The sequence below is a fragment of the Candoia aspera genome, chromosome 3 (assembly GCF_035149785.1).
Source record: "Candoia aspera isolate rCanAsp1 chromosome 3, rCanAsp1.hap2, whole genome shotgun sequence".
NCBI lineage: Eukaryota > Metazoa > Chordata > Lepidosauria > Squamata > Boidae > Candoia > Candoia aspera.
Window position 1 is genome coordinate 86162549 of NC_086155.1, and position 25615 is coordinate 86188163.

The 25615-nt window shown below is 38.6% G+C and overlaps 1 protein-coding gene across 4 annotated transcripts in view; it reads right to left on the reverse strand.

Moving 5' to 3' along the window:
* The window catches only part of PTBP2 (polypyrimidine tract binding protein 2), an 80926-nt gene that overhangs the window by 25664 nt on the left and 29647 nt on the right, over window positions 1-25615 (reverse strand). For all 4 annotated transcript variants that reach the window (XM_063298277.1, XM_063298276.1, XM_063298275.1 and 1 more), the window contains exons 5-7: window positions 23793-23936; window positions 10370-10534; window positions 3358-3468 (exon numbers count right to left, since the gene is read on the reverse strand). In XM_063298277.1, coding sequence (XP_063154347.1) covers window positions 3358-3468; window positions 10370-10534; window positions 23793-23936 — 420 coding nt within the window. The remainder of the gene's footprint in view (window positions 1-3357; window positions 3469-10369; window positions 10535-23792; window positions 23937-25615) is intronic.

Below are 25615 nucleotides of genomic sequence, written 5' to 3' on the forward strand. Positions count from 1 at the left end.
CGCAAACAGGCACTCAAAGATAAATATCTCTGAAAAGTTTATTGCAAAAAATGAACAAAGACATTATTAAAGTGACGGCTACAGTAAAATGCAAATCTTATTTATAGTGAAATCAAGACCAAATTATTTTGCTTGTTTAACTCCCATCCACAGGATGCCACAAGCCTGAAGCTTCTCTTTTTTGGGAGGAAAAACAATTTCCATCTGTCCCTCATTATCTAACGAACTGGTCTAGTATTAGGTTGGTTGTGTCTGAACTTGCCAGAACTAGGTCTTAAGTGTGTATTATTCAGAAGTTATTTTCCTGTAAAATGTTAATGAGTTAAAAGATCATACAGTACAAGTAGCCGTCCATACATTTAATTTTGACTTACAGCAATATGTTATCTACAGTACTCCAGAGTTATTCATAATGTTATGAAATAATTTAAAATTGAGTAAATATTATTCAACAATCACTGCTATGTGCAGATAATACATTCAGGTATTACTCTTCTGTCTATACAAATTGGAATTATAAAATCCTCTCTTGAAATCTGTATTAAATTAAGACCCTCCTAGTTTTCATTATTTAGATTTCAGAGAAGTAGCATATAAGCGTTCAAGTGCAACATTCAAAGCAATGTCTCTTCTCCAGTCATCTTAAAAATAGCCTGAAATGAGGTATTACACTATTTCTTAACACTGCAGGTAAAAGGTAAAGGTAAAGGTTTCCCTTGACATTAAGTCCAGTCGTGTCTGACTCTAGGGGGCGGTGCTCATCTCCGTTTCAAAGCCGAAGAGCCGGCGTTTGTCCGTAGACAGTTCCGTGGTCATGTGGCCGGCATGACTACACGGAACGCCGTTACCTGCCCGCCGAAGCGGTACCTATTAATCTACTCACATTTGCATGTTTTTGAACTGCTAGGTTGGCAGGAGCTGGGACTAGCAACGGGAGCTCACCCCATCACGCGGATTCGAACCGCCGACCTTCTGATCGGCCAGCTCAGCAGCTCAGCGGTTTAACCTGCAGCGCCACCGCATCCCTAACACTGCAGGTAGTCCTCGCTTAATGACCCTGACGGGGACTGAAATGACCAAAGCGGTCATTAGGTGAAATATCATGTGACTGCACCGCTTAGCAATTAGCAGTTCCAGTAGTCCTGGTTGTAGTTCTTGGGTGAGGACTGCACTGTTAGGTGAGGACCTCATGTTTCTCCTGCCCTGCCGCACTCGCCTCTGCTTCAGGTCCGCCCACCTGCCTATCACTTTGCCACCCCCAGCTGATCTTTGCCATCTTCTTCCTCCCGCTGCTGACAAGTCATGCCTGGCGGAGGCAACTGCTGGCCCTTTGTGAGGCCTCCATGATGAGTGCAGGTGGTCAAAATGGCAGAGATGGGGGGAAACATGTGGGTGAGGAGTTCAGGCACACTGTGATTATAAATGCGGTTGGACTGCCAAGTGCCTGAATTTCGATCACATGACTGTGGGACCACGGCAATAGCCATAACTTTGAAGACCAGATGTTAACTACTAGTCATAACTTTGAACGGTCACTGAACGAATGATAGTTAAGTGAAGACTATCCATACTTTCAGAAAAATAATCTTTTCTATACTTTCCATTAGTGTTTTCTTTTAAAAACAGCGGAAAAAAAGAGTGACTACAAAAATTTAGTTGCTTACAGAAAGATCTGAAATAAAGAGGTTTATTCAATGATCAAATCTACATGTCACAGTAAACCATAAAATTTGATTAAATATAATGTGCATAACGATCATGCTGGTGCACATATCTTGATTGTTCCTTTGTTCCTCCCTTTGTACAAGCAAGTAAACCATATACAAGTAGTCCTCACTTAATGACCTTAATTGGGACTGGCAACTCCGCCATTAAGCAAAATGGTTGCTAAGTGGGAAATCATGTGACCATGACTGGGCTTTCTGGCCAGAAAGAGACAAGACTACTCAGTTTCACACCTTCAGCTTTCGTTTGCCCCGTAACTGCTCCCCCACCCTTTGTAATGCAGAAATCACTTGCTCCTCCCTCCCTGAGTGGAGAGATTGGAGAGGAAGAGATTTCAGAGAGTACTGTAAGCTGTTTGCATAGTGCTCCCGTGGCTCCCAGCCCTGGGCTGCCAGTGCAATCACACTGCTTTCAATGTGTAGAAGAGCAAACACCTTACTCTCTTGCAATCCCTTCCTCTTCAATCTCTTTGTTCAAGGGGAAAGAAAAAAGAAAAAAACCACAGGTCAGGCACAGGACAACGCGTACTGACTGTAATGGTGATCACATGACTGAGATATGCTGTGAAGGTTGTAAATGGGCTGTAAAGTTATTTTTTAGCACTGACATTACTCCAGTCACTGAATGTGTGATTGGTAAGCAAGGACTACCTGTAGTTGCAACTGAAGTCTATTTTATTGATTTTATCAAATAAATAGGCCGCTTCAATCATAGTCACTAGGCGGCTTATAAAATGTAAAAATTTAAAATAATAACTTACTAAAAAAATTATGAAGTACCCTGTTGGGAAAATAACAAAATCAATTATAGAATTGTAAAAGACACACATATTTTATATGTCTATATAGCAGAATCACAAGCCACCATGCTCCAGGGATTGCAAAATCAGCCAGTCTCCAAGGCTTTGTGCAAGTGCAGCATGGTCGGACTTCAGAGGGAATGCTCTTTCAGAGAGGGGGCTCAGCCATAGAGAAGGTCTGTCTCTGAATCCCATGAGATGAAATTGCTTTACTGACCACATTTGGAGCAAGCCAACCTTGTTAGAACTTACTGGATGGGCAGAAACAATTGAAAAGTGTCAACCCAATAAAAATCCAGGCCCTAAATCAGAAAGGGCTTCATAGGTGACAACTTCCATCTTGAATTGCAACCAGAAGCCAGAACAGCTTGCAAAGCAGTGGTGCTATTTGGGAAAAACAGGATATGCCCATTAGTATTCCTGTCACTGCATTCTGGACCAGCTGTAACTTCTGAGTGATTGTCAAGGGAAGCCCCACATAAAGCACATTCAATAGTCCATGTAAAATCCATGCAGAACACACTGCAATAGTTATATTCAAACTAAGGACTATGACAAATTGCTCCTAACATTTCATCAACTGTTCTTCAACAAGGTAAAACAGTAGCTTACCTCGATATGAGAAACATAAAACTTGTTTTGAAAACAGTAAATTATTTGTTTTGATCTAAGTAAGAGTGACCAAATATTCATTTAAGCAGGATGATTTACTTATAATATAAAATTATGTTTATTCTGCCCAACAAAACATTTTGCAAAAGAACTGTTAATGGAAATAAATACGCTATGCTTATTAATATAGGCTAAACCGAATTATTTGAAATCATACTTACAAGCTTTGCTTGCTGGGCATTTACAGGATCGCCATATTGTAACAATGCTTGAAATTGGTTGTTTTTTGTGAAAGTAATTATTTTCAAGACTGCACCAAATTTAGAGAATATCTGTTGGGGGGTAGGCAAACAAATACTCAAGTAAACATCCACATACAACATATCATGCTTTATTAAAAGGCTTATCTGGTGGAGTTTCAAAACAGATGGTGGAAGCAAAATTGTTTTGTAGTAGCAGAAAAAAAGGGCTGGGCTGAGCTCCCTGATTGCCCTAGTATTGGGTGCAAAGTGGGGTGAGATATCATCCCTTCATTTCTACAGGGACTGCCACCTACCTTTTGGCTCTTCCTTCCTGTCATAGCACAGATTATTTGTAGTGCTTCCAATACCACCATCTATCTTGGGTAGGAGGGGAAAGCCCTGATCTTGCTTCTACCTCCTTAATACTGGCTTGTGAGAGAAATAGGGCATATCACAGCTTGCTTGCCCAGTAAACTGGGAATCGTCATCATCATCATCTCAGTATAGTCATCTCCTAGCCCTTGACCAGAGGTAGTGGGGGGGAGCCTTTTTTAGAAGATGGAACACAAGCACAAAATATAATTTCAAAATAATTTTATTAAAAATAAGAAAAAGTAAAACCTCCTTTAGCTTGAGGTAGTAGTCAAGTGCCCCCCAAAGCTGGAAATAGATAAAATAAAGCACTGAGTCTTGTTCAGATCAATAACTTAAAATATCAATTTCTCCACGAATATGAGACAGTGAGATTGGACACCAATCCATGGACCTGAGGCTCAAAGAGCTTAAGATGGAACAAAAATACAAGAACTCTACTTGCTTTGTACAAGTACAATAACCTTCAGATACAGAAATTATTAGAGACAATTCCAGCAACCATCATGCAACCACAATCCCCAGAAATAAAGCATAAAAATCCTGATGGTGCATTCTTACTGATATCTATGACTGGATAAAGTTTGCTTCTCACAGTTTTCTAACGTTTAATTAGAAGCTTAGAAGCAATTTGGCCTTCCTCCTTCGTCTCTCCCTGCATGTTTCTGGGTCCTGATCGAGAGGTCCCTCCCTTGCCTTTCTTGTCCAGAGAAGCCAGCTTAGCTCATTGTTCATCCAGTTTTACCCCTACATAAAAGGTAAAGGTTTCCCTTGACGTAAAGTCCAGTCGTGTCCGACTCTAGGGGGCGGTGCTCATCTCCGTTTCTAAGCCGTTAGAGCCGGCATTGTCCGTAGACCCGTCCGTGGTCATGACGACACGGAACGCCGTTACCTTCCCGCCGAAGCGGTACCTATTGATCTACTCACATTTGCATGTTTTCGAACTGCTAGGTGAGCAGGAGCTGGGACTAGCAACAGGAGCTCACCCCGTCGCGCAGATTCGAACCGCCGACCTTCCGATCGGCAAGCTCAGCAGCGCAGCGGTTTAACCCGCAGCGCCACCGCGTCCCTCCTTTACCCCTACATAGACCTGAAGAATTGTCCTCCATTTTTCAGAACTGTGATTTGTGTTTACTTCTTTGGAGGCTTTTGGGTCCCAATCTAAAGCTCCCTCCTTTGCTTTTGTTATCACTGACCCAGACAGTTTACCTTTCCATAGACCTGAAAAACTGCCTTCTCCTTCTCTGAGATATACCTTTCTCTGTTAACCCCCTGGAGACCAGGTCTCATGGAGCTCTACTCGTTTCCACTTTATCTCACTCCATTCATTCTGTTTTCTCTTTTCCAGTTATCTTCTCCAGCAATCTCCCTTTCTTGCAACTCTCTTCTTTTCTGCCTCAAGATCAAGGATTTTTTTTTTAACTAGAAAGAGTGAGACCTGGGGAAACTTCTTTTGAGTTTATCTGGACAAGCTTCACTTTTCTCCATTCCCTTCTTGAGGGTAGGATTCCAAGAGCTAATTTTTTATTCTCTCTAGCCAAAAGGGAGGGCCTTTGGATCATCCCTCAGCTTACGTATTATTAGGCATTCTTTACTCAGAAAGCAAAGGTGTTGTTTCCTTAAGTGATATTTATGTATTGAGCATGTCAAACTGAGTGTGAAGGAAAAACTAGTTTGTTTTGCCTACATGGTACAGGTTGTTGAGTGAATGGCAGCTTATCAATCACTATAAGTGCACTGGATTAATTGTGAAGGTCCTTTTTGTACAGCAGCAAAGACGGCATTCTACAATGGGTTTTCTCCCTTTCACTTGCTCCAGAGGCAGGGCTAGATGATTTTCACTCTGTTCCCTGTGGGAGGAAATAGCACCATTCCAAGTGCTGGAATGACAAGGCAGAAAGAAAATTTAAAGCGAGCATACTTGAGAAAAGAAGGAATAAAGCAGTGCTTCCCAAACCTGGGTAAATTATCCCAAATTGAGTAGAAGTGGTTTTTCTTTGGGTAACCACACATGAACCCATTACCCAATCACAACAGGGACATTTAAATTGACTTAAAGTGTTTTATCTACACCAGGTAAAAAGGACTTTCTGATAAGCTGTTTTGAGTAAAAGAAGGAAAAAGTTTGATAAGCACTGGAATAAAGGATACGCACATATGAAACTAGCGCCTAACAAGTGGCTCCTGAAACTGACAGAGCCCCCAATCGTTTTTTTTTTTTTTTTGGGTGGGCGGTGGCTAGCCAGTGCCTGGGTGGGCCAGATGCTCTATCTCCTCTACAGAAAAAGGACCTACATGTTAAGTCTAATGTTCCAATTTCCTACAGTGGAGCCAGGGCAATACACAGTGGGACATACCAAAACTGTACTTTAGCATGGGAACTTAACCAGAGGCCCTCTAGTCTTTGCAAACAATTATTTTCTGCAGCATCTCCTGTTGGAGGAAGTTTTGACCAAGACACAATATTTATGCTTATAGTGTCTTTCTAAAGAGGAACCCATATGTGGAAGCCTTACATGTTTCTTGAGGGGCATTAGTATCAAAGATGGATCAGGCAATTGAGTTTCTAATGGAGTGGTGCCACGATACCCTGTCGGACAGGCTTATTCTGAGTCCAACTGCCTAGTTTTATGCATGTCTTGATCCACCTGGAGATCATGACTGATGAGGTTCTGCAACCATGGCTGATTGCAGAATCAAAAGGCTACTAGGACCTTGTCAGAGACTCTGAACTCCTCTGTACTTCTTAAATAGATCGTGTTGTTCATTGGATATCTAGTTTATGCCAGTCCTTCTCTAATTGAATCTTGGATCTGGTCAGAATAAAGGAAAAACTTTCCACTTTCTATGTTAGGTATTCTATGGTTACTTCAGATAGGGGCTACAACAGAGTTCAAACTAAGACTTGAAGAGCTGGGTGACCCATGATAGATACTTGTGGATTGTAGAGCTTTCTTAAGAACGAAACCCTAGGAACTTCTTGATGTGAGCATGGGTCAAGAGAGATCCAGTGCTCCCCAGAGACAGGACTGAGGAGAATGCTAACAACTTTCTGTGGAGGCTTCTTGGTTGTGACCTATTGTTAGGGCACACCTGTAAGAAGGCTAGGACATAAGGAATGGAGGCTGATGTCAGTGAGGCTTCCTTCCTTTTGGCTGACCTGCAAAAAGCTTATCGCATGAGTTCATATATGCAAGTGGTGGAAGCACTTTCAGATGTTAAGATGGTTTTGCTATCTTAGGCTGGGGCTGGTAAGATGGCTGTACTCAATGTGCACACATGAGGTTGTAAACAGTTAGGGTATGGTGACACTGCCCAGAATGAATCATCCATAGTTCAGGAGATCTGGTGTAATGGTATGCGGGAATGACCTTGGGAGACAGGGCAGAGCCACATCCAAGGAAATTGTTGGATAAGGGGCAGCTTAGCCCACAGAAGGAATGTGGGAATGGCAAACATCTCATAAGGGATTCTCCCTAGTTTCTTGGGCTTCAAGATGATGGAGAAATGTACTTTCAGACTTGCAAGATTCTGTTAATGTGACCTTACAATAAAGTAGAATTAGTTCATCTGGACATGCTTCATGTCTGGACTACCTCACAAGGCTGACATCTGGTAACATTGCCCAGAGTTGGGATTGGACAAGTTCCAAATACCATGGCACTATCAGTATTAGTTTTGCTTTCCAGTCTTTCATTAGTCTCATAAGCCTGGGAATCAGCAGAAACAGTGGGAATGTGCACAGTGGGTCTTGGGCTAGATACACTGAAGACAACTGTTGCTTCTACTCCAAGTCACACAGTATGAGACTGCTTCACCTTGCGTTTGGTGGGAGGTGCTACAGAGTCTTCCAATGACCTTTCAAAGAACAAGAACACCATGGGATTGAGACTCCATGACTTCATATCCAAGCCAGTCCACCATCATAGCTCCTTCACTCAGTGTAGGCATTAGAGTCCCTCTTTTGGGGGAGATGGGTGGTAATAAAATTTGAATAATAAATAAATAAATTAGTCTGTCTCCATTAGCTGCCTTAATCTGCTGTCTCCCTCTCTCTTGATGGAGATTTATATAGTCATGTTGTCTGTTGAGAAGAGGATGTTCTGGCTTCTGAGTAGTGTGTGGAACTTGTTCAGAGCTACTGATGCTGATGTGATTCATTTGGAAGTCTTCTGATGATCTGTGTATCTTGTGGTCCCTGAGTCTAGTATGGGTACAGTAGGAAGTACAGGGAAAGGGAGGTATCAACTGCCTTTGCATTTTTCTTGGCTGTGGTGCACTTTAATTTTGTACTTAATCTCAATAAGGACATTATTTGGGCCTCTATGAACAGTTTATTATCTTTGAACTACACCAACATGAGGACTGATTTTAATTTACAGTAGACGTTCCAAGTTTTTTTCCACAGTTTTCTGCTAGGGCTATGTCTGCTGCCATACCACTGGCTGAGAAAGGGTGCTATCCAGATTAGTTTCCACCTTAAAGGCAGAAGATTTGGCTAGCTTGTTCATATGCTCTCACTCCTGATGTGACAAGGAAAGTTGTATTCCTGTGTGCTCTACAATGTAGGATCTCCATCCTGCTATCCTCTGGGTTGTTGCAGTAGAGTCCCATCTTTACTCATTATACCTTTCTGAAAGCTGCCACATCCACTGGGGACATCTTGAGAAGGTCTAGGGCTGCGTGTGAGAAGAAGCTGAGCTTGAAGATCAGGAAGTGCCCCCATGCCCCTGGGACCTCTCACTCTGCCTCAAGGGTCTTCTTAAAAATGTCAGAGAGCTAGCAGATCCAAAAGAGCACCAGTGTGAGTAAACAGTTCTGGTTCCTTTATCTCCAACTAGTTCTGAAGGGATCTAAATTCTAGTCCCATGGAGGGAAGATTGGCTAACTCCCTCCATGGGTAGCATATCTCTTTTTCTACATATCTCTTCATCTCTCTAATGGAGATCTGGGGAGGAAGCATCAAAAAAAAAAAAGGAGGGGATGGAGAAAGGTGCTGCTTTCCCCCTTATGGCTTCCTTTTGGGGGCCACTCAGGTGGGGATCTTCAAGGAGGTATTTCTTGTATTTCTCCCCTAAGGGAGGAGAGGGCTTAATCTGCATGGCTGTAGCCCAATTGGAGAACCTCTGGATGCAACTGTGGGCCTCCAGCATGCAGAATGGTATGAGACCTCCAGGACAGGATATAACATGGCAAAGCCAATTGAGCCATTTAAGTGCAGCTGTTCTTTCTGTGCAAGGCAGTAGGGCATCAGGGGTCTGTCACAACTGGTTTTCTTCTCCTCCAATGCCAGAGTTGACACCCCAGAGGTAACAAGCCCTCTGGAAGGCATGAGAGGCAGAAAGCTTGTGGCTAGTGAGTTGGCAGTTGAAGCACTGATCTTGTATTCCTACATGGAATAGTGTGAGGAAATGGGAGTATATACAGTTGCATCACTGGAGGCCTGTATTCTTGCTCAGCCCAAGCCATCAGAACAGTCCTCCATAATGCCTATAAACAGCAAACTGCTATCTGTGAGTTTAGTAGCCATGGTACTAACTGGTAGACAAACAAGTCCTTCACAGCAAAGCTGCCACACATGCATTCTGTCTACAGCAATGCAAGGCCAGAACTAGGAATGGAACAACTGATTCTCTCAGAAAGTACTGTTAGAATCTTTCAGCCCTGCCTCTACAATGAACAAGAGTTATCCTACTGTAGAATGCCATTTTCCTGCCTTTCTTTTTGGGGTTCTGTGGTCCAGAAGTAGCCCACAGATTGGTCATGTGTGTTCAAGACTTCTACTCTATCATGGTGTAATGAAGCAGCTTTATCGGCATGCTATATCACAATAAAAGATTCAAGACAAGAGAAAACATTCATAAAACTTCATCACTAACTTCATTCTAACTAGTTTCAAAATTGCTCCACATTTAAAATGAGATTAAAACAAGTGCAGTGCCTTTGCAAAATATAATAGTGATACAGAATACCTGGTAAGACAAAAAGAATGAACCACTTAATCATACTTAGAATAGCTTAAGTTCCATTTATTTCAATAGGCTAGTTCTAAGTATTTTAAGTATAACTGAGTTCTGATCCAATCCAACTGTCCAATTTTAACAGTACATGAGAGTAGTGTACATGTAATATTTCTTCATCAATTACTCTAAGTCATCAAAATCATTTAATAATTTAGGTTTCCCCATTGGGGGTGGAGGGAAGGGAAGAGATTTTATCTGGCATTAATCTTTTTCTTTCTGTTTATGAATAAGGATGGAAATCTTCCCTTTCACTTTATAACTACGTCATATCCATTCTACTCTTCTATAGTCTCTGTATAGAATGCAAGATATCAGGTATCTGCCCTATACTATCTTCTCACTCTGGGCCAAATTTAAAGGGCAACTTCAGTATATCTACTTTCTTCAAAATTAATGGTTTACAATTATTTATCTTGTGTTATGTAGCCACAATGTTTCACACTCCCCTGACAGTGAATATGGGAAAACATAGGAGGAGAATGTCACAATATATGGTAAATTCAACCTGATGAACTAAACATTAAGAGGCATAGCTATATTTTTGTTTGGCGCTCTGTTAAAAAAGAGAATGAAAATTACTCATAAAGGCAACTTACTTGGTGAAGAACATCAAGGGTTACTGGGTAGTACATGTTGTCAATAATTATTCTAAGGACTGGACTCTGAGCTGGAGTTACTGCACTCTCACTAACTGTAGTTCCACTTATGGGAGTATTTGTTGTCTGCACAGCAGTTACTGCCTGTAGAACAGCTTGAGCTCGCTACATCCGAAGAAAAATAAAAAAAAATGAATGTGAATTAAATTTAGAGATCAATATACTCAGTAGTTGTCTCACACCATCTTTAAAAATAAATTAATCACAATGACAACTCTTAACTGACCATTTCTAACCAGAGAAATATCAGCAACCACATTAGCTGAAGAGAAGCTAAAAATGAATTATTCAAAAGTCTGGTTTCTCAACAACATAGGGTGAAACTATACTGAAGGGTTAGCTACCAGTAAGTAATAAAAATCTAGCACGTATTGTAGATTTACAAGCATATACATTTGATTTTTTTATCTCTTCCCATGAGCATGAGACCCACTGTTATTCTGCCTATTCAGTGAAGAAACTGGAAGGAAACAAGCAAAGCACTGCCATTTCTTGTAAAATACTCTCAAAGTCTATAAAGAATTACATTTTTAATTTTTGATAATTTATTTTCTTTTAAGAAAATATTTATGGAAAATGAATCCTTAGTACAAATTTGATTTGTTAAATATTTTTCTTTTCCCATCTTTTCATTGAAATATTTGATTTTTTGACAATAGACATATGAGTGAACATCCTTCATTTTTACCAGATAAACTACCTGAAACGGGCAAAAATAAACATTAACTTAAATATCCTTACTAAAAAAAATTCCAAAGAAAAGCAAACATCAATGCAGGGAGTTATTGTGAAAAACAAAGATCTAACAATTACAAATTAATAGAATTATAAAATCTATTACAGTGTACAAAGGTTCAAAGAAATGCTTCAATCCAAAGATACTTCAATTATCTCAACAAAGCAGATCAAAGTGGAGACCTGTTTCAAAACAGCAACTGAATCACATGCCTTCAAACTGCTTCACATTTCAAAGTGCCTTGCAGATTTGATGCCTTTTCTGCTACTTCTGAGGTTGCGTACCTCAAATTCATTTTCATATATGGATAACAGTAGAGGAAGGCTGAATTCTATGATGAGCTCTGTGACTCGGACACTGGCATGAGTGTGTTTTATTACTTCATTCAACTCTTTGTTTGCCTATCAGAGCTGTTTTGGTAGGAAAGCAACACTGCTTTAGGTACCATTCATGTTCTCAGTTCTCAACTCTGGCCAGTCTCAAGCCTTAACTTTGTTCACCCTGTGCTAATTAAATGTTACTCTTCTGTGGTGGTCCTGCCAATGTTACTGTGAGCTGAACTCAATGCTCAGCACTCTGAATATGGTATTTACTATTATTGTTATATAGTATACTCAGCAAACAATAGTAATTTAGGGCCAGTTCAAGCTTCATCCTAAAGCTTAATAATTATCCAAATACTACCACAATATATCTTCAGCAAAGGATCGTTACCTTGTCGTGGTGCTGGAGCTTGAGCACCTCAATGATGCCATGAGCTAAACCGTGAAGGGCCACCCAAGACGGGACGGTCATGACAGAGAGGTCAGACTAAATGCGATCCCTGGGGAAGGTAATGGCAACCCACCTCAGTATTCTTGCCGTGAAAACTAAATGGATCAGTACAACCAGAGATATGTCGGTATACCATCGGAAGATGAGACCCCCAGGTCGGAAGATGGTCAAAATGCTACTGGGGAGGAACAGAGGATGAGCTCAACTAGCCCCAGACGTGATGACGCAGCTAGCTCAAAGCTGAAAGGACGGCTAGCGGCCGACGGTGCTGGTGGTGAACGGCGAATCCGATGTTCTAAGGATCAACACACCATCGGAACCTGGAATGTAAGATCTATGAGCCAGGGCAAATTGGATGTGCTTATTGGTGAGATGTCAAGATTAAAGATAGACATTCTGGGCGTCAGTGAACTGAAATGGACTGGAATGGGCCACTTCACATCAAATGACCACCAGATCTACTACTGCGGACAAGAGGACCACAGAAGAAATGGAGTAGCCTTCATAATTAATAGTAAAGTGGCTAAAGCAGTGCTTGGATACAACCCAAAAAATGATAGAATGATCTCAATTCGAATTCAGGGCAAGCCATCTAACATCACAGTGATCCAAATATACGCCCCAACCACAAATGCTGAAGAAGCTGAAGTAGAGCAGTTCTATGAGGATCTGCAGCACCTGCTGGACAACACGCCTAAAAGAGATGTTATTTTCATCACAGGAGACTGGAATGCTAAGGTGGGCAGTCAAATGACACCTGGAATTACAGGTAAGTATGGCCTGGGAGAACAAAACGAAGCAGGACACAGGCTGATAGAATTTTGCCAAGACAATTCACTCTGCATAACAAACACTCTCTTCCAACAACCTAAGAGACGGCTTTATACATGGACTTCACCAGATGGACAACACCGAAATCAGATTGATTACATCCTTTGCAGCCAAAGGTGGCGGACATCTGTACAGTCGGTAAAAACAAGGCCTGGAGCTGACTGTAGTTCAGATCACGAACTTCTTCTTCCACAATTTAGGATCAGACTCAAGAGATTAGGGAAGACCCCCAGATCAGCTAGATATGAGCTCACTAATATTCCTAAGGAATATGCAGTGGAGGTGAAGAATAGATTTAAGGGACTGGACTTAGTAGATAGGGTCCCGGAAGAACTCTGGACAGAAGTTGGCAGCATTGTTCAGGAGGCGGCAACAAAATACATCCCAAAGAAAGAGAAAACCAAGAAGGCAAAATGGCTGTCTGCTGAGACACTAGAAGTAGCCCAAGAAAGAAGGAAAGCAAAAGGCAACAGTGATAGGGGGAGATATGCCCAATTAAATGCAAAATTCCAGAGGTTAGCCAGAAGAGATAAGGAATTATTTTAAAACAAGCAATGCGCGGAAGTGGAAGAAGACAATAGAATAGGAAGGACAAGAGACCTCTTCCAGAAAATTAGAAACATCGGAGGTAAATTCCAGGCAAAAATGAGTATGATCAAAAACAAAGATGGCAAGGACCTAACAGAAGAAGAAGAGATCAAGAAAAGGTGGCAAGAATATACAGAAAACCTGTATAGGAAGGATAACAATATCGGGGATAGCTTTGACGGTGTGGTCAGTGAGCTAGAGCCAGACATCCTGAAGAGTGAGGTTGAGTGGGCCTTAAGAAGCATTGCTAATAACAAGGCAGCAGGAGACGACGGCATCCCAGCTGAACTGTTCAAAATCTTGCAAGATGATGCTGTCAAGGTAATGCATGCTATATGCCAGCAAATTTGGAAAACACAAGAATGGCCATCAGACTGGAAAAAATCAACTTATATCCCCATACCAAAAAAGGGAAACACTAAAGAATGTTCAAACTATCGAACAGTGGCACTCATTTCACATGCCAGTAAGGTAATGCTCAAGATCCTGCAAGGTAGACTTCAGCAGTTCATGGAGCGAGAATTGCCAGACGTACAAGCTGGGTTTAGAAAAGGCAGAGGAACTAGAGACCAAATTGCCAATATCCGCTGGATAATGGAAAAAGCCAGGGAGTTTCAGAAAAACATCTATTTCTGTTTTATTGACTATTCTAAAGCCTTTGACTGTGTGGACCATAACAAATTGTGGCAAGTTCTTAGTGGTATGGGGATACCAAGTCATCTTGTATGCCTCCTGAAGAATCTGTATAACGACCAAGTAGCAACAGTAAGAACAGACCACGGAACAACAGACTGGTTTAAGATTGGGAAAGGAGTACGGCAGGGCTGTATACTCTCACCCTACCTATTCAACTTGTATGAAGAACACATCGTGCGACAAGCTGGCCTTGAGGAATCCAAGGCTGGAGTTAAAATCTCTGGAAGAAACATTAACAATCTCAGATATGCAGATGATACCACTTTGATGGCTGAAAGTGAAGAGGAACTGAGGAGCCTTATGATGAAGGTGAAAGAAGAAAGTGCAAAAGCTGGTTTGCAGCTAAACCTCAAAAAAACCAAGATTATGGCAACCAGCTTGATTGATAACTGGCAAATAGAGGGAGAAAATGTAGAAGCAGTGAAAGACTTTGTATTCCTAGGTGCAAAGATTACTGCAGATGCTGACTGCAGTCAGGAAATCAGAAGACGCTTAATCCTTGGAAGAAGAGCAATGACCAATCTCGATAAAATAGTTAAGAGCAGAGACATCACACTGACAACAAAGGCCCGCATAGTTAAAGCAATGGTGTTCCCTGTAGTAACATATGGCTGCGAGAGCTGGACCATAAGGAAGGCTGAGCGAAGGAAGATCGATGCTTTTGAACTGTGGTGTTGGAGGAAAATTCTGAGAGTGCCTTGGACTGCAAGAAGATCCAACCAGTCCATCCTCCAGGAAATAAAGCCAGACTGCTCACTTGAGGGAATGATATTAAAGGCAAAACTGAAATACTTTGGCCACATCATGAGAAGACAGGACACCCTGGAGAAGATGCTGATGCTAGGGAGAGTGGAAGGCAAAAGGAAGAGGGGCCGACCAAGGGCAAGATGGATGGATGATATTCTAGAGGTGACGGACTCGTCCCTGGGGGAGCTGGGGGTGTTGACGACCGACAGGAAGCTCTGGCGTGGGCTGGTCCATGAAGTCACGAAGAGTCGGAAGCGACTAAACAAATAAACAACAAACCACAATATATATGTGATTTCAAGCAAAAATGTTTTTGTAAACTAAATGTTGTGAGGTCAAATAATTCTAGTTTTGGCAGCTGTTTCGACAATTCCATTCCAATACAAGAGAATATCTGAAGCTCAGGGCTGAACTGTGGAGTTCTTGGTGCTCTCTGGCCTTGGTTGTTTGCTTGCAGATGTTTCAATACCCAACTAGGTAACATCATTAGAGTGAGTGTGGGGTTTGCTGCCTGTTTGTGTCAAAATGTTACACTTTTTAATGTTCAGGACAATATTTCAGTATTTCTTCAGAAATATGAACTGGGGTGCAAATGGCTTAGCTGACAATAATTTAACGCTTACCCTAGTCTCATTAATTGCCTGCTTTCTTTGGTGAAAGAAATCAGTAGTGTTAATACAAATATTCAAAACAATCCTACAGTAGAAAACAGGAAAGTTGGATGCAATCAAGGAATGAATTAGGAATTCACTTGCAGCTATCTATCAAGGTGATGCCTTCAGCATCTCAATTTGCACATCTGATGTGCGCCTTGACTTAACTTGGACAAGGCACAGAAAGTAGTCTTCAATAAGAAATCACTTCCAATTTTCTGATTTAGTGTGCAATTTGAATATCCAGAACTATCCAACCCAGCTATAAAACCTGTTGCCATTCCCAGTGACTTACAAGGACAAATTTGGGTTTTCAAATCTAATGGAAATAAAAAATAATAAAAAGAATCAACTGGCTATACAACCTGAACTATAGCTCAAACTGTCCACCATCAAGCCAGATATCAGCTCCTGGTATAAGAGCAGAAACAGCATCACCTCTGTCATTAGAATATAGATATGAATTGTAAATTTCTATTTTTCTTGTTCTCCTTCTTTCTGCTTTACATTCTCGATTAGCAAGTTAACACTAAGATTCCAACATGAGATACGATACATAAAATAATTCAAGTAGTGAATACTTAATTTTGGATTAATTAAAAATGTTTATTTATAAATTATTAATTAATATAAACAATAAAAAAATGTGAAGCTATACTTACTATATACTATACACATGTGGAGCTATACTTACTATATTCACTAAAAAAGCTTAACTTCCATGTTCTTAAAGACAAAAACATAGGGAAGGGTGTTGGTTTAACTGTACAATTTTCGTATTTGCTGAATGTTTAGTAGTCTATAATTGCAGAAAGTTAGAGAATATGCTCTAAATTGTCTAGTCGTAACAACTACCTGGCCATGGAGGAAAGCAGCAGAAGAGGAGTAAAGATTTGGAAAGGAGCAAAGTTTTGAGCAGAGTGTTGCAAACTGGAGCTAGACTGGAAAGTATCTGTATGTGGGGTATCTCTCCCAATGTAGGGACTGCTTTAATTCTTATAGGCCACCCTGCTGAAGTGGTGAGATGAGCAACTCAATTTTCATGACACCCTTTACTGAAGGAAAATAGTATATTTAAAAATAATCACTCTAGGTAACTGTTGGAATGTGCAGTACACAAAAATGGCAAGTAAATATGACAAATAACATTTTGAAAGCATGTTGTAAATACTCACAAAATTGGTTAGATATAAATAATCATGAAAAACATATAAACTGGAAATAATGTTTCCTCAACCTTTCTGGAATATCCCTTGGGATATTCTATCTATCCAAGCTTACCTTTACTATTTTTTTCCCCCGAGAGGACTGAATTACTTCCAGATATAGTAGACTGTAGTCACCCATTGTTTTTATTTTCCAAGAACACCTGTGGGGCAGTAAAGGTCTAAAGTTTCCAGGCCTGAAGTTAATGTATATATTGATGTATTTGTGGGGTTCCTGTCATATTTGTATGGTTTATCATTTTAGTCTGTGCTGCCAGTTCGTGTATTTAATTGTTTTCTGGATTTTGTAAGCTTCCCAGACAATAATGGAGTCGTCAGCTATAATAAATTTAATAAATTAATCTTGGAAATGAAGTTGACTTCTTCATAACTTCAGAACATGCCAATTTCCTATTTAGTTTTGTTTAAAATTTAAGAAGTCTGGAGGGAACTGGCATGCTGTTAAGTAAAGTGCACTGGTGCCTATGTGCAGTACATTGGGAATGCTAGACTTACCTTTAACTGATTGGTAGTGAATCATATTTTAGGAGCTTTAAGCTGTATTAAAGATCAAATGTGGTTAGGGGAACATATGATTTGGTGAAGAAAGGAAGGATAGTATATATATTAATGTGTAAGTCCATCTGTGGATACGCTGACCCTCAAATTTTTAACCAAAATACCATGAAAAGTATGCCACCCATGGATAAGCTGACCCTCAAAATTTTTGTATATTTTAATTTTCACAACTAGCTTATCTATAGGTAATCCACAGATAGTCCATTTTTCATGGTATTTTGGTTAAAAATTTGAAGGTCATCTTATACATGGATGGTCTTATACATGAGTGTATATGGGATATACAGGTACTTTAAAAGAAGTATTACCATATACATATTCACAGATAAGATCATCCACAGTTAAGCCAAACCCAATATTTTGGGTGTATTTGGGCACTTAAAATTCTTGGCTTCTTTGTGAGTATGTAGAGTAAGTGTCCATCATAAGTTTCATAATGGGCAAGACTCTTATGGTAGAGAGAGTTTTTCAAACAAAGGGAAGGTGAATACATGTATCTTATCCAACCTCCCTTCTGGGCCACTTTCTAATCTTGGTGGCACTGATGGCTCAGCTGCAATCTCTTTTGGTATGAAGGTATGATTAATAAATGTCAGAACGGTTAACAGAAATAGTTTAATCACCTCTGAACCAGCATCAGGAAAAAATAGACTAACCTGAACTATTTAATGGCAATTCAGTTAGATGAAAGGAGTGGTGTTTTGTTCAATACATTTGGTTGGGAACTTGAAGCTGACAGATGTTTTGTAAATATATCATACAACCCACTGCTGAACTTTAGGAGATTTTAATACTGTTATTAAAGCTGTCTAGCACAGGAAAAGCTCAGGATTCTATGACCTCTATTACAGCCATGGGCTTATCAATCTGATTTCAGCAGAAGCAGGACTTATTCATGAGGCCTCATTTTTGTACTGGTTTAAGAAAACAGTCTCCACTATAGAAGCCAGTGATTTCTTTAGAATGGACAATCATTATTTGACTGTGATTAATAAACTCCAAATCGATGGAGAACCAAATATAACTGTCTATCCTTGAAGATCCATGGATATTTCCTAAGATCTCTGATTAAGTTTGTTATAGACCTCAATCTTCTCAAGGCATTAGGTTTCTAACTATTGATATAAAGACTCTGTTTGCAAAATATGCTAGGACAAAATATGTTTAAATAACCTGTGTCTCACTGTGTAGTTAATTTTTGGTCCAGTGCTGTGCAACCCCAGACAACTGGGATCATTCATTAGACCACGGTTCAGTTACCTGGGGACCAGCACATTATATAAACACAACTGATAGATCCAAATTTTCTCAACTCCAAGACATACTGGCTCCTCTGGTATTCCTGAAAGCTGCAGCAAATTAAATGATGTGTTTGACAGCTGGAGTGCAGGTGGCATGACATGACGACAAGCATGACTAAATTAACAAAAAATATTACTTTTTGCCACTGTTGAATATGCCCAAATGCTAGCTAGTAGATATTTGTGTGATACAGAGTCTTTTGTGTATGGGCCCCAGGTGTCCTGCTGCTCAAACCCACTGAAGGATTGCTGTTACTAATTTGCAATGCATTTTTCATGTAACTCATGAATTGATAATGGATACCACAGTTTTAACCATCAGAGATAGATGCAGACATGACACCATCTGGTCCTACTTTTTGGCTTATACAGCTTGAGGATATTAACTTTGGAGGATTGAAGCATACCATTGTCCTCTGGACCCCTGCCTTTTAGGAATGTTGGAATCTTGAGGTTTGGGCTTATTATATGAAATTCAGGTAATATAAACACTTCCTTGAGAAAAGGTATAGTTGCCACCATACTAATAAAGAAAAAATTAAGACTCTTACTAAAGAAAAAAAAATAGATCTAATCTAATTTTGGCTTAGCCATAAAACATACATATCTGGTTACAACTGGTGGATAACTTCAGGCAAAATACAAGATAAAATATATTTATTTTAAAGGTTTACATAAAGCCCATTCCTACTTGTGGCTTTTGGTGCTTTACAAATATCCATATGGAATAAAAGTTTGAAAAACCCAACTAATAAACTGAATGGCCTGGGTAAAAATAAATTATTTTAATTTTCCTATTAAGTTGTAACAAAGAGGGGTTAGCTTTAGCTCCAGCAGCAAATGACTGCAAAGTTTAGGCCTCGCCATGGAAAATATAAAAATAGCTGCTGATGGTAAGAATGTTAATAGTAAGACTTGCAAAAGCTCTAAGAATGCACAGCAGGCTATAGGAGCATAGGTGGTCCTGCAGATAATTTAGGCCCAAACTGTGTAATGTAACCTTTTTGTTTCCCTGGACCTCAGAGCCCTTTCATGCATCAGCCATGGTATACTTCTAGTAAATCTAGCTGGGATGGGTCTAAGAGACACAATGTTGTGTTGGCTTAATTTTTTTCTGGAATGAAATTATTCAGTCAGTGAAATTGGTAACATTTGTTCAAGTTCAAGACCATTAGCTTGTGGTATACCAGAAAGTTCTATACAATCTTATGCTTTCCCACATCTTCAAAGATTTGGGGAACATCACCTGGCAATTTGTGGCATTAGTTTGTGGTGATAATACTACATTTGTTTCTGTCTATAAATCCCAGGAAGGCCATGGAACAGAAGTGGATTAATAAAGTAAGACTCAATTCAGGCAACATAAAGATACTTGGGATATATCTAGAATTTACCTAGAAATGTTAGAATAGATTATATCTGAATCATTAAGATGATTTTAAAATATTCAACAATATTCTCATTTTTATTTATTGCACCTTCCACAATCTACATATATATATTTATACTTGCTGATTGTCTACAATTTTTATTGGGTAGAAATACCATTAAATTTTTCTCAAATGGGCATGTGGACTGCTTTTTTTGGGGGGGGGGGTTCATACAGTATTGTTTGTATAGCTGTGAAAATTACACATTTAAGATCTAGTAGCATAAAGGAAATAGTGTCTTACTTCCATTACCCTCCACTGAAGCCAAAAGAATCTAGGCAAAGGTTGAATCAAATGTCTTTAAAATACGAGACTTCAGGTGGGAACATGGCCAACTGAGCAGCTGTGTCCGCGGTTCTGCAGGCAGAGCTGGCAATGCGTGCTTTTTGGGGGCACTTGTCAGGCTTTTTCCTGGAACCCAGAGCTTTTTCACGTGAAGAAAAAGCTTGGAATCACCCCATCAGCTCTCCTAAATGCCGTCTTCTAGCCAGAGAATCGCAGCATTCGCGACAATCTGGTAAGAGATGACAGAAGGCAAGGATGTCATCATTTCCAAGCCGCATTTGTAGCCTCAAAGGGACAGTAGGTCAAGCCACCCATTTCTAAACCAGTTTATATTCTTTTTTAAGTTTATGTACCTAAAGAGAGGCTTTCTACAGGAAGAAGCAGAATCTCTTGATGCTTATCGTTATTTCTGGATTAAACTCTTAAAAAAATTTTATGTTTTGGCTTGTCTTTCCATTTAGAGATTAAGGAGCACTGAGAATAAATGTTTGCCTTCCTGCTATTTTTTTTCCTGTACTAAATTTGAAGGATTTAATATTCTCCTACAGGTTGAATCTGAAGTGTAGAATGTCCAGTTTTTTGTTCAATTTCACTGGGACTTGCTTGTTGATGCACATTCTCCTGCCAATTTCACTCAGATCTTTTCTATTAACTCATCAACTCCTATCTGCTGGAGTGAAGTATCTAGGGGGCGCCATAATCTACTGCCCATAAAATGGAGGATTGCAAGCAGATTTTTTCAGAGTTCCGTTGTGAGCTTGTGCAGACCTGCAAACAGACCATCAAACAGATCTTGTCGGATTCCTGCCAAGCTATTTTGCAAGATATTTGGGACATTATGGAAAACATCTTCTTTAAAATGTGTCATCTGGCTGAGGACATTTTAGAAGTAGATGAAGATTTTACCAGAGAAAAGAATGTTTCTACTGAAGATTACTTGGTGGTAAAGTGATTAAAGGGACAGCAAATTGCTAACAGAGTTGTTTTGCTGTGGGATTGTTATGGGAAAGTACAGGTCTTGTTCAGTGGGAGGTTCTTTGTTGAGAACTTTGAGTTTTTAAGGGGGGCAAGTTGGGCTGTTTGATTTCTCTGTGAAAAATGCCTTATGCATAAAATGGAGTTATGTAAATGTTCTGGTTTATTTCAAAATTTAATAATGTTTACTTGGATTGATAATGAGGTTTTTATGAATTCAGTTCTTTTCAATGACTTGGATTAAGATTTACTGGTCTTTTTTTTAGGTTTGTTTGATTTTTAAGATTTATAAGGTAGTTATAAGGTGTAATAATCGTTTGGTTTTAGGTTTAATAAGGCTGAGATTGTTGTTGATTGATTGTTGTTATAAAAGATTATTAGTAATAAAAGTAGACAATTTATATGATCTTATAATTTGATTTTTTATTATAGTGGTCAGAAATTTATTAAACAGTGTTAGGAAGGGAATTGTTAAATAAAGGTTGTTTTTGGGGGGAGGAAAGTTGATTTAGAAATTTATATATTTTCTTCTTTTATTAGTATAAGGGGAAGGAGCAATTATATTTAATGATTTATATATGTGCTAATGGAATGATTTATAGAAACAATGTGATCTTGGTTTGATTTAGCAAAGGGTTTGATTATGTAAATTGCTATATATTCTTGGTGTTGAAAGTTGGAAGTCACTTCTTTATGTAATTCTAAAAAATTCTTTTTCTTGTGTTCTGAACTTTTTTCTTTTTGTTTTATAGTCTTTTCTTGCTTTTTTGTAGTTTTTTTATCTTTGCTTTAAACTCAATAAAATTCTTTATAAAATGACTTTAAAATACTACTTATTACTGTCTTAGTAATAGGCAAAAACATTTTGTACTAAAATGGGTTTATTGGTGTTAAATATTTTCATTTTTTATTACAGAAACACAGTGGAAAAGCTACAATTAGCATTATCTTACATTTAATTGAAAATAAACTGCATATTATTATTGCACCATTACTTTTAAGTAATGTTATCTGAAAAGGAAAATCCATTTATCCCCCTTTAACATGGCAATTTGACCTTTCTAATATTTCATAATGTTTCTATCTCATACACTTATCTGTTAAAATTCTACATAATTAAAGTAAGTTTAATATAGAAGCAATAACTGGATTTCACCTTTTATTTACTAATATGCATCCATTCATTAACTCACGATTACTGCTTTTTCTGTCACATATTTTAAGAGTCCACTGATAGATTATCAGTGGATATCTCAGACAAGGAGAACTGACACAAAAGTTTAAAGTTATAGTGTAAAAATATATATTTACCATACCAGAGGCCTGCAGGCAGTGCCCTCAAATGTAAATCAGATTGCAGGATTTAGACAGAATATCTTAGCCTATATATAGGGTAATTATACTTTTTTCATTTGAAGCTTTTAAATAAATTTTAGCATCAATTTAGCTAATTTCTACTTAGGTAAAAATGTAATTCAATCAGTCTTTAATGAGGAGAATCTAGCCAATTAAGAACCAAACTTTTTTCTCTTAATTAAAATTATTTTGTGATTCTTGAACAGCTTCTGAACACTTTTTTAAATGAAGATGCCCTCAGGTTGAATTCCACTGCTGGTGGCTATATCCATGTAGTTTTCTTGGCCATGTTACAAAAGTTTGCCAGTACCTTCTTCCAAGACACATTAAAAAAAAAAAAAAAACTTCATCATCTAGCATATAGCCTTGAAATTCTCAGGCAGTCCCCCATCAAACTACTAACTAGGGAAGCCCTGCTTAGTTTCTGAAATAACCCAAGGTCAGCTAGATGCTGCCATTCACCAAGGCAGACTTACTACAGAACCATTATTGTGATTGACATAGCTGCCAAGGAAAAAAAATCCAATTTAAAACAAATTTGCTTCTATGTTTCAAATGAGGAAACAGTCTAGGCAAGGATTAACAAAGAGAAGACTGGAACAGAAAGAGTCCTAATGCTTGTTAAATTATTGTTCAGAATGATAAAGTAATAGAAGGAGATATTACCATTTGCTATAGCATGGGTCAGTGCTGCTTTCACATTCCTTCATAAGAAGCAGTAACATAAAATTCTTAAAATGGTCCATGAAGTTAGTATCTGCAGAACTATAGTTTCCCTATTCAAGTATGAATGTCTTGATCTCAAATAATGCATTCTAAACATCTTCAAGATCAAATAACTATATATTCAGTTATTCTCAGAGTGAATATGAATGTCTTTTCAGTAACTGTGTTTATTAGAAAAGCAGATCAAATAAGGTGAGGTTAAGAGTTTTGAAACTTGAATGAATTATTTAAATGTAACAGAAACATAGCTCCACATTATGTATGTAACAAAGTAAGAAGTTTTTTTTACAGGTTAACTTGAGCTCTTCAGCCAAAAAGATTATTAATGTTAAACATGCTTAGATCCCATTAATAACTACTGTATTTATTACGTAACCATAAAATAAATCCAAACATTCTTAAACATTTTATAAATAAAGAACAGCTATACTGGTACTTACAAACACAGAACAGCCACATAATTAATATAATAATATGTTACCTGATTCAGTGTATTATCAGTCTTTAATTCTTTATGATTTGAATACTGAATATATATGGGTTGATTGCGAAGATGAGGTGTCACGGCAGAATAATAATTTACCATAGTGATAGCAGCTTCTTCTGTTGCCAGTTCTAAAAAAGCCTAGAAAAATATTAAAGATATTTAAAAAAAGAAAAAGAAAGAAATTACCACCACATCCATCAGTCCATCCATCCATCTACCTACCTAGTTTCTGAATCGTACTGGTAAAATATTAAAACAGTTTAGCAAAGTCATTTAGAATTTAGAATGTACAATTTATAAAGAACCCCATGTGTTTCAAATTTGCATGGACAAGCACTGAGCTAATATATGCCCCCATCCCCAGCTTCTATGAAATGCTATATGCTCTACCTTTATGCTGGTCTATGACTGTAATAAAGATTTGATTTATGCTCTCCCTTATGATCAGTAATCATTAGATCATTATATCAGTAATCATAAAATCACAGCTTTGATTTTAGTCCAAGGATGTTCACTTGAAGCAAACCTAAGCTTGCTTAGCATTAATTGGATTGTTGACATCATTCAGGACGATAAAAGAAGTCTGAAGAACCAAAAAGATTGGAGGATGCAATCTAAACAGGCACAGACCTCTAAAAACATGAATAGAAGAACAGGAAGATGAGGCTTTAGTTTAGCATAAGCCTGGAAAGACAGAAGCCAGTACCATGTTGATCTGGCTCATTTCTCAAGAACAACCTCAAGAAACTTGTTTTACAGATACAGCATGCTTCCTATATTTACATATATAGTTTACATTAAATTCAAACAACCGACTCAGACATGCACAGAAGTCTGTTAGGATGAGACTAATACTTCACCTTTATTTTCTAAGATAACTTGTCCAAATAAATTTATCAAATTTATCTGTACCTGTGATGACTGCCTACTCAGCTTACCATTAAATTCGATTCATACGTGATAAAGTAGAAATCTCTTTAATGGAGTGTAGTGTGCAGTACAGAGAAAAAGTTGTGAATAAAAGTTCCAGCGCTTTCCCCAACTTAAAAAATCCAATGAATTCAACGCCCTCCCCCTTCTTTGGTATGCAGCTGCCCTTCTCGTGCCAGTCTGTTCAGTTCTGTGGAGATGTCTGCAACAGCTCTGCCGGTTGACCTTGGATGCCAGAGACAGTCCAAACAAGATGCTTTCACACTCTCGGCTTGTCCCCCTCCCAATTCTACTGACTTGCAAGTCTCAACCTGTGTTGATTCCATTCATGTATACAAGTCAGATCAGATGTTCTAGGAACATTTGATCTGAGAGCATGACAGTACCATCTAAAGATTCTGAGAAATTATTTCCCATCATGCCTACTGTATACTATATAATAGCGAAGTGCCAAGCCTATGAATTTCCATACTGACAAGCCTTAGAGAATTTTTATATTCTAGAATTTTTAATTTTAAATAGATCATATAATTTCACTGTAGCAACAACTCCTTAAAAAGTTCTCATGTTAAGTGTTTCCCACACCAAGCCATCATATATAACTTTGTTATTTATCTTTGAAATAGATTAACTTTACTATATGGAATTTCGTGTGTTAACTAAAGATTTTCAGATGCAAAGAAAGAATGTTAGAAATGGAGAAAAATGCCAAACTTCTCAGAAAAAAAGTACTTTATCTTCAAAAAGAAAAATACATTATTTTAGAAAGCTCATAAGAAAAATAAGAACCCATTAGCTGATCTTAAGAACCTGATTAATCTTAAAATGTTGCTTTACTACATTTCAGAAAAACTTAAGTTCCGACTGCTGAGAATACCATCACCTCT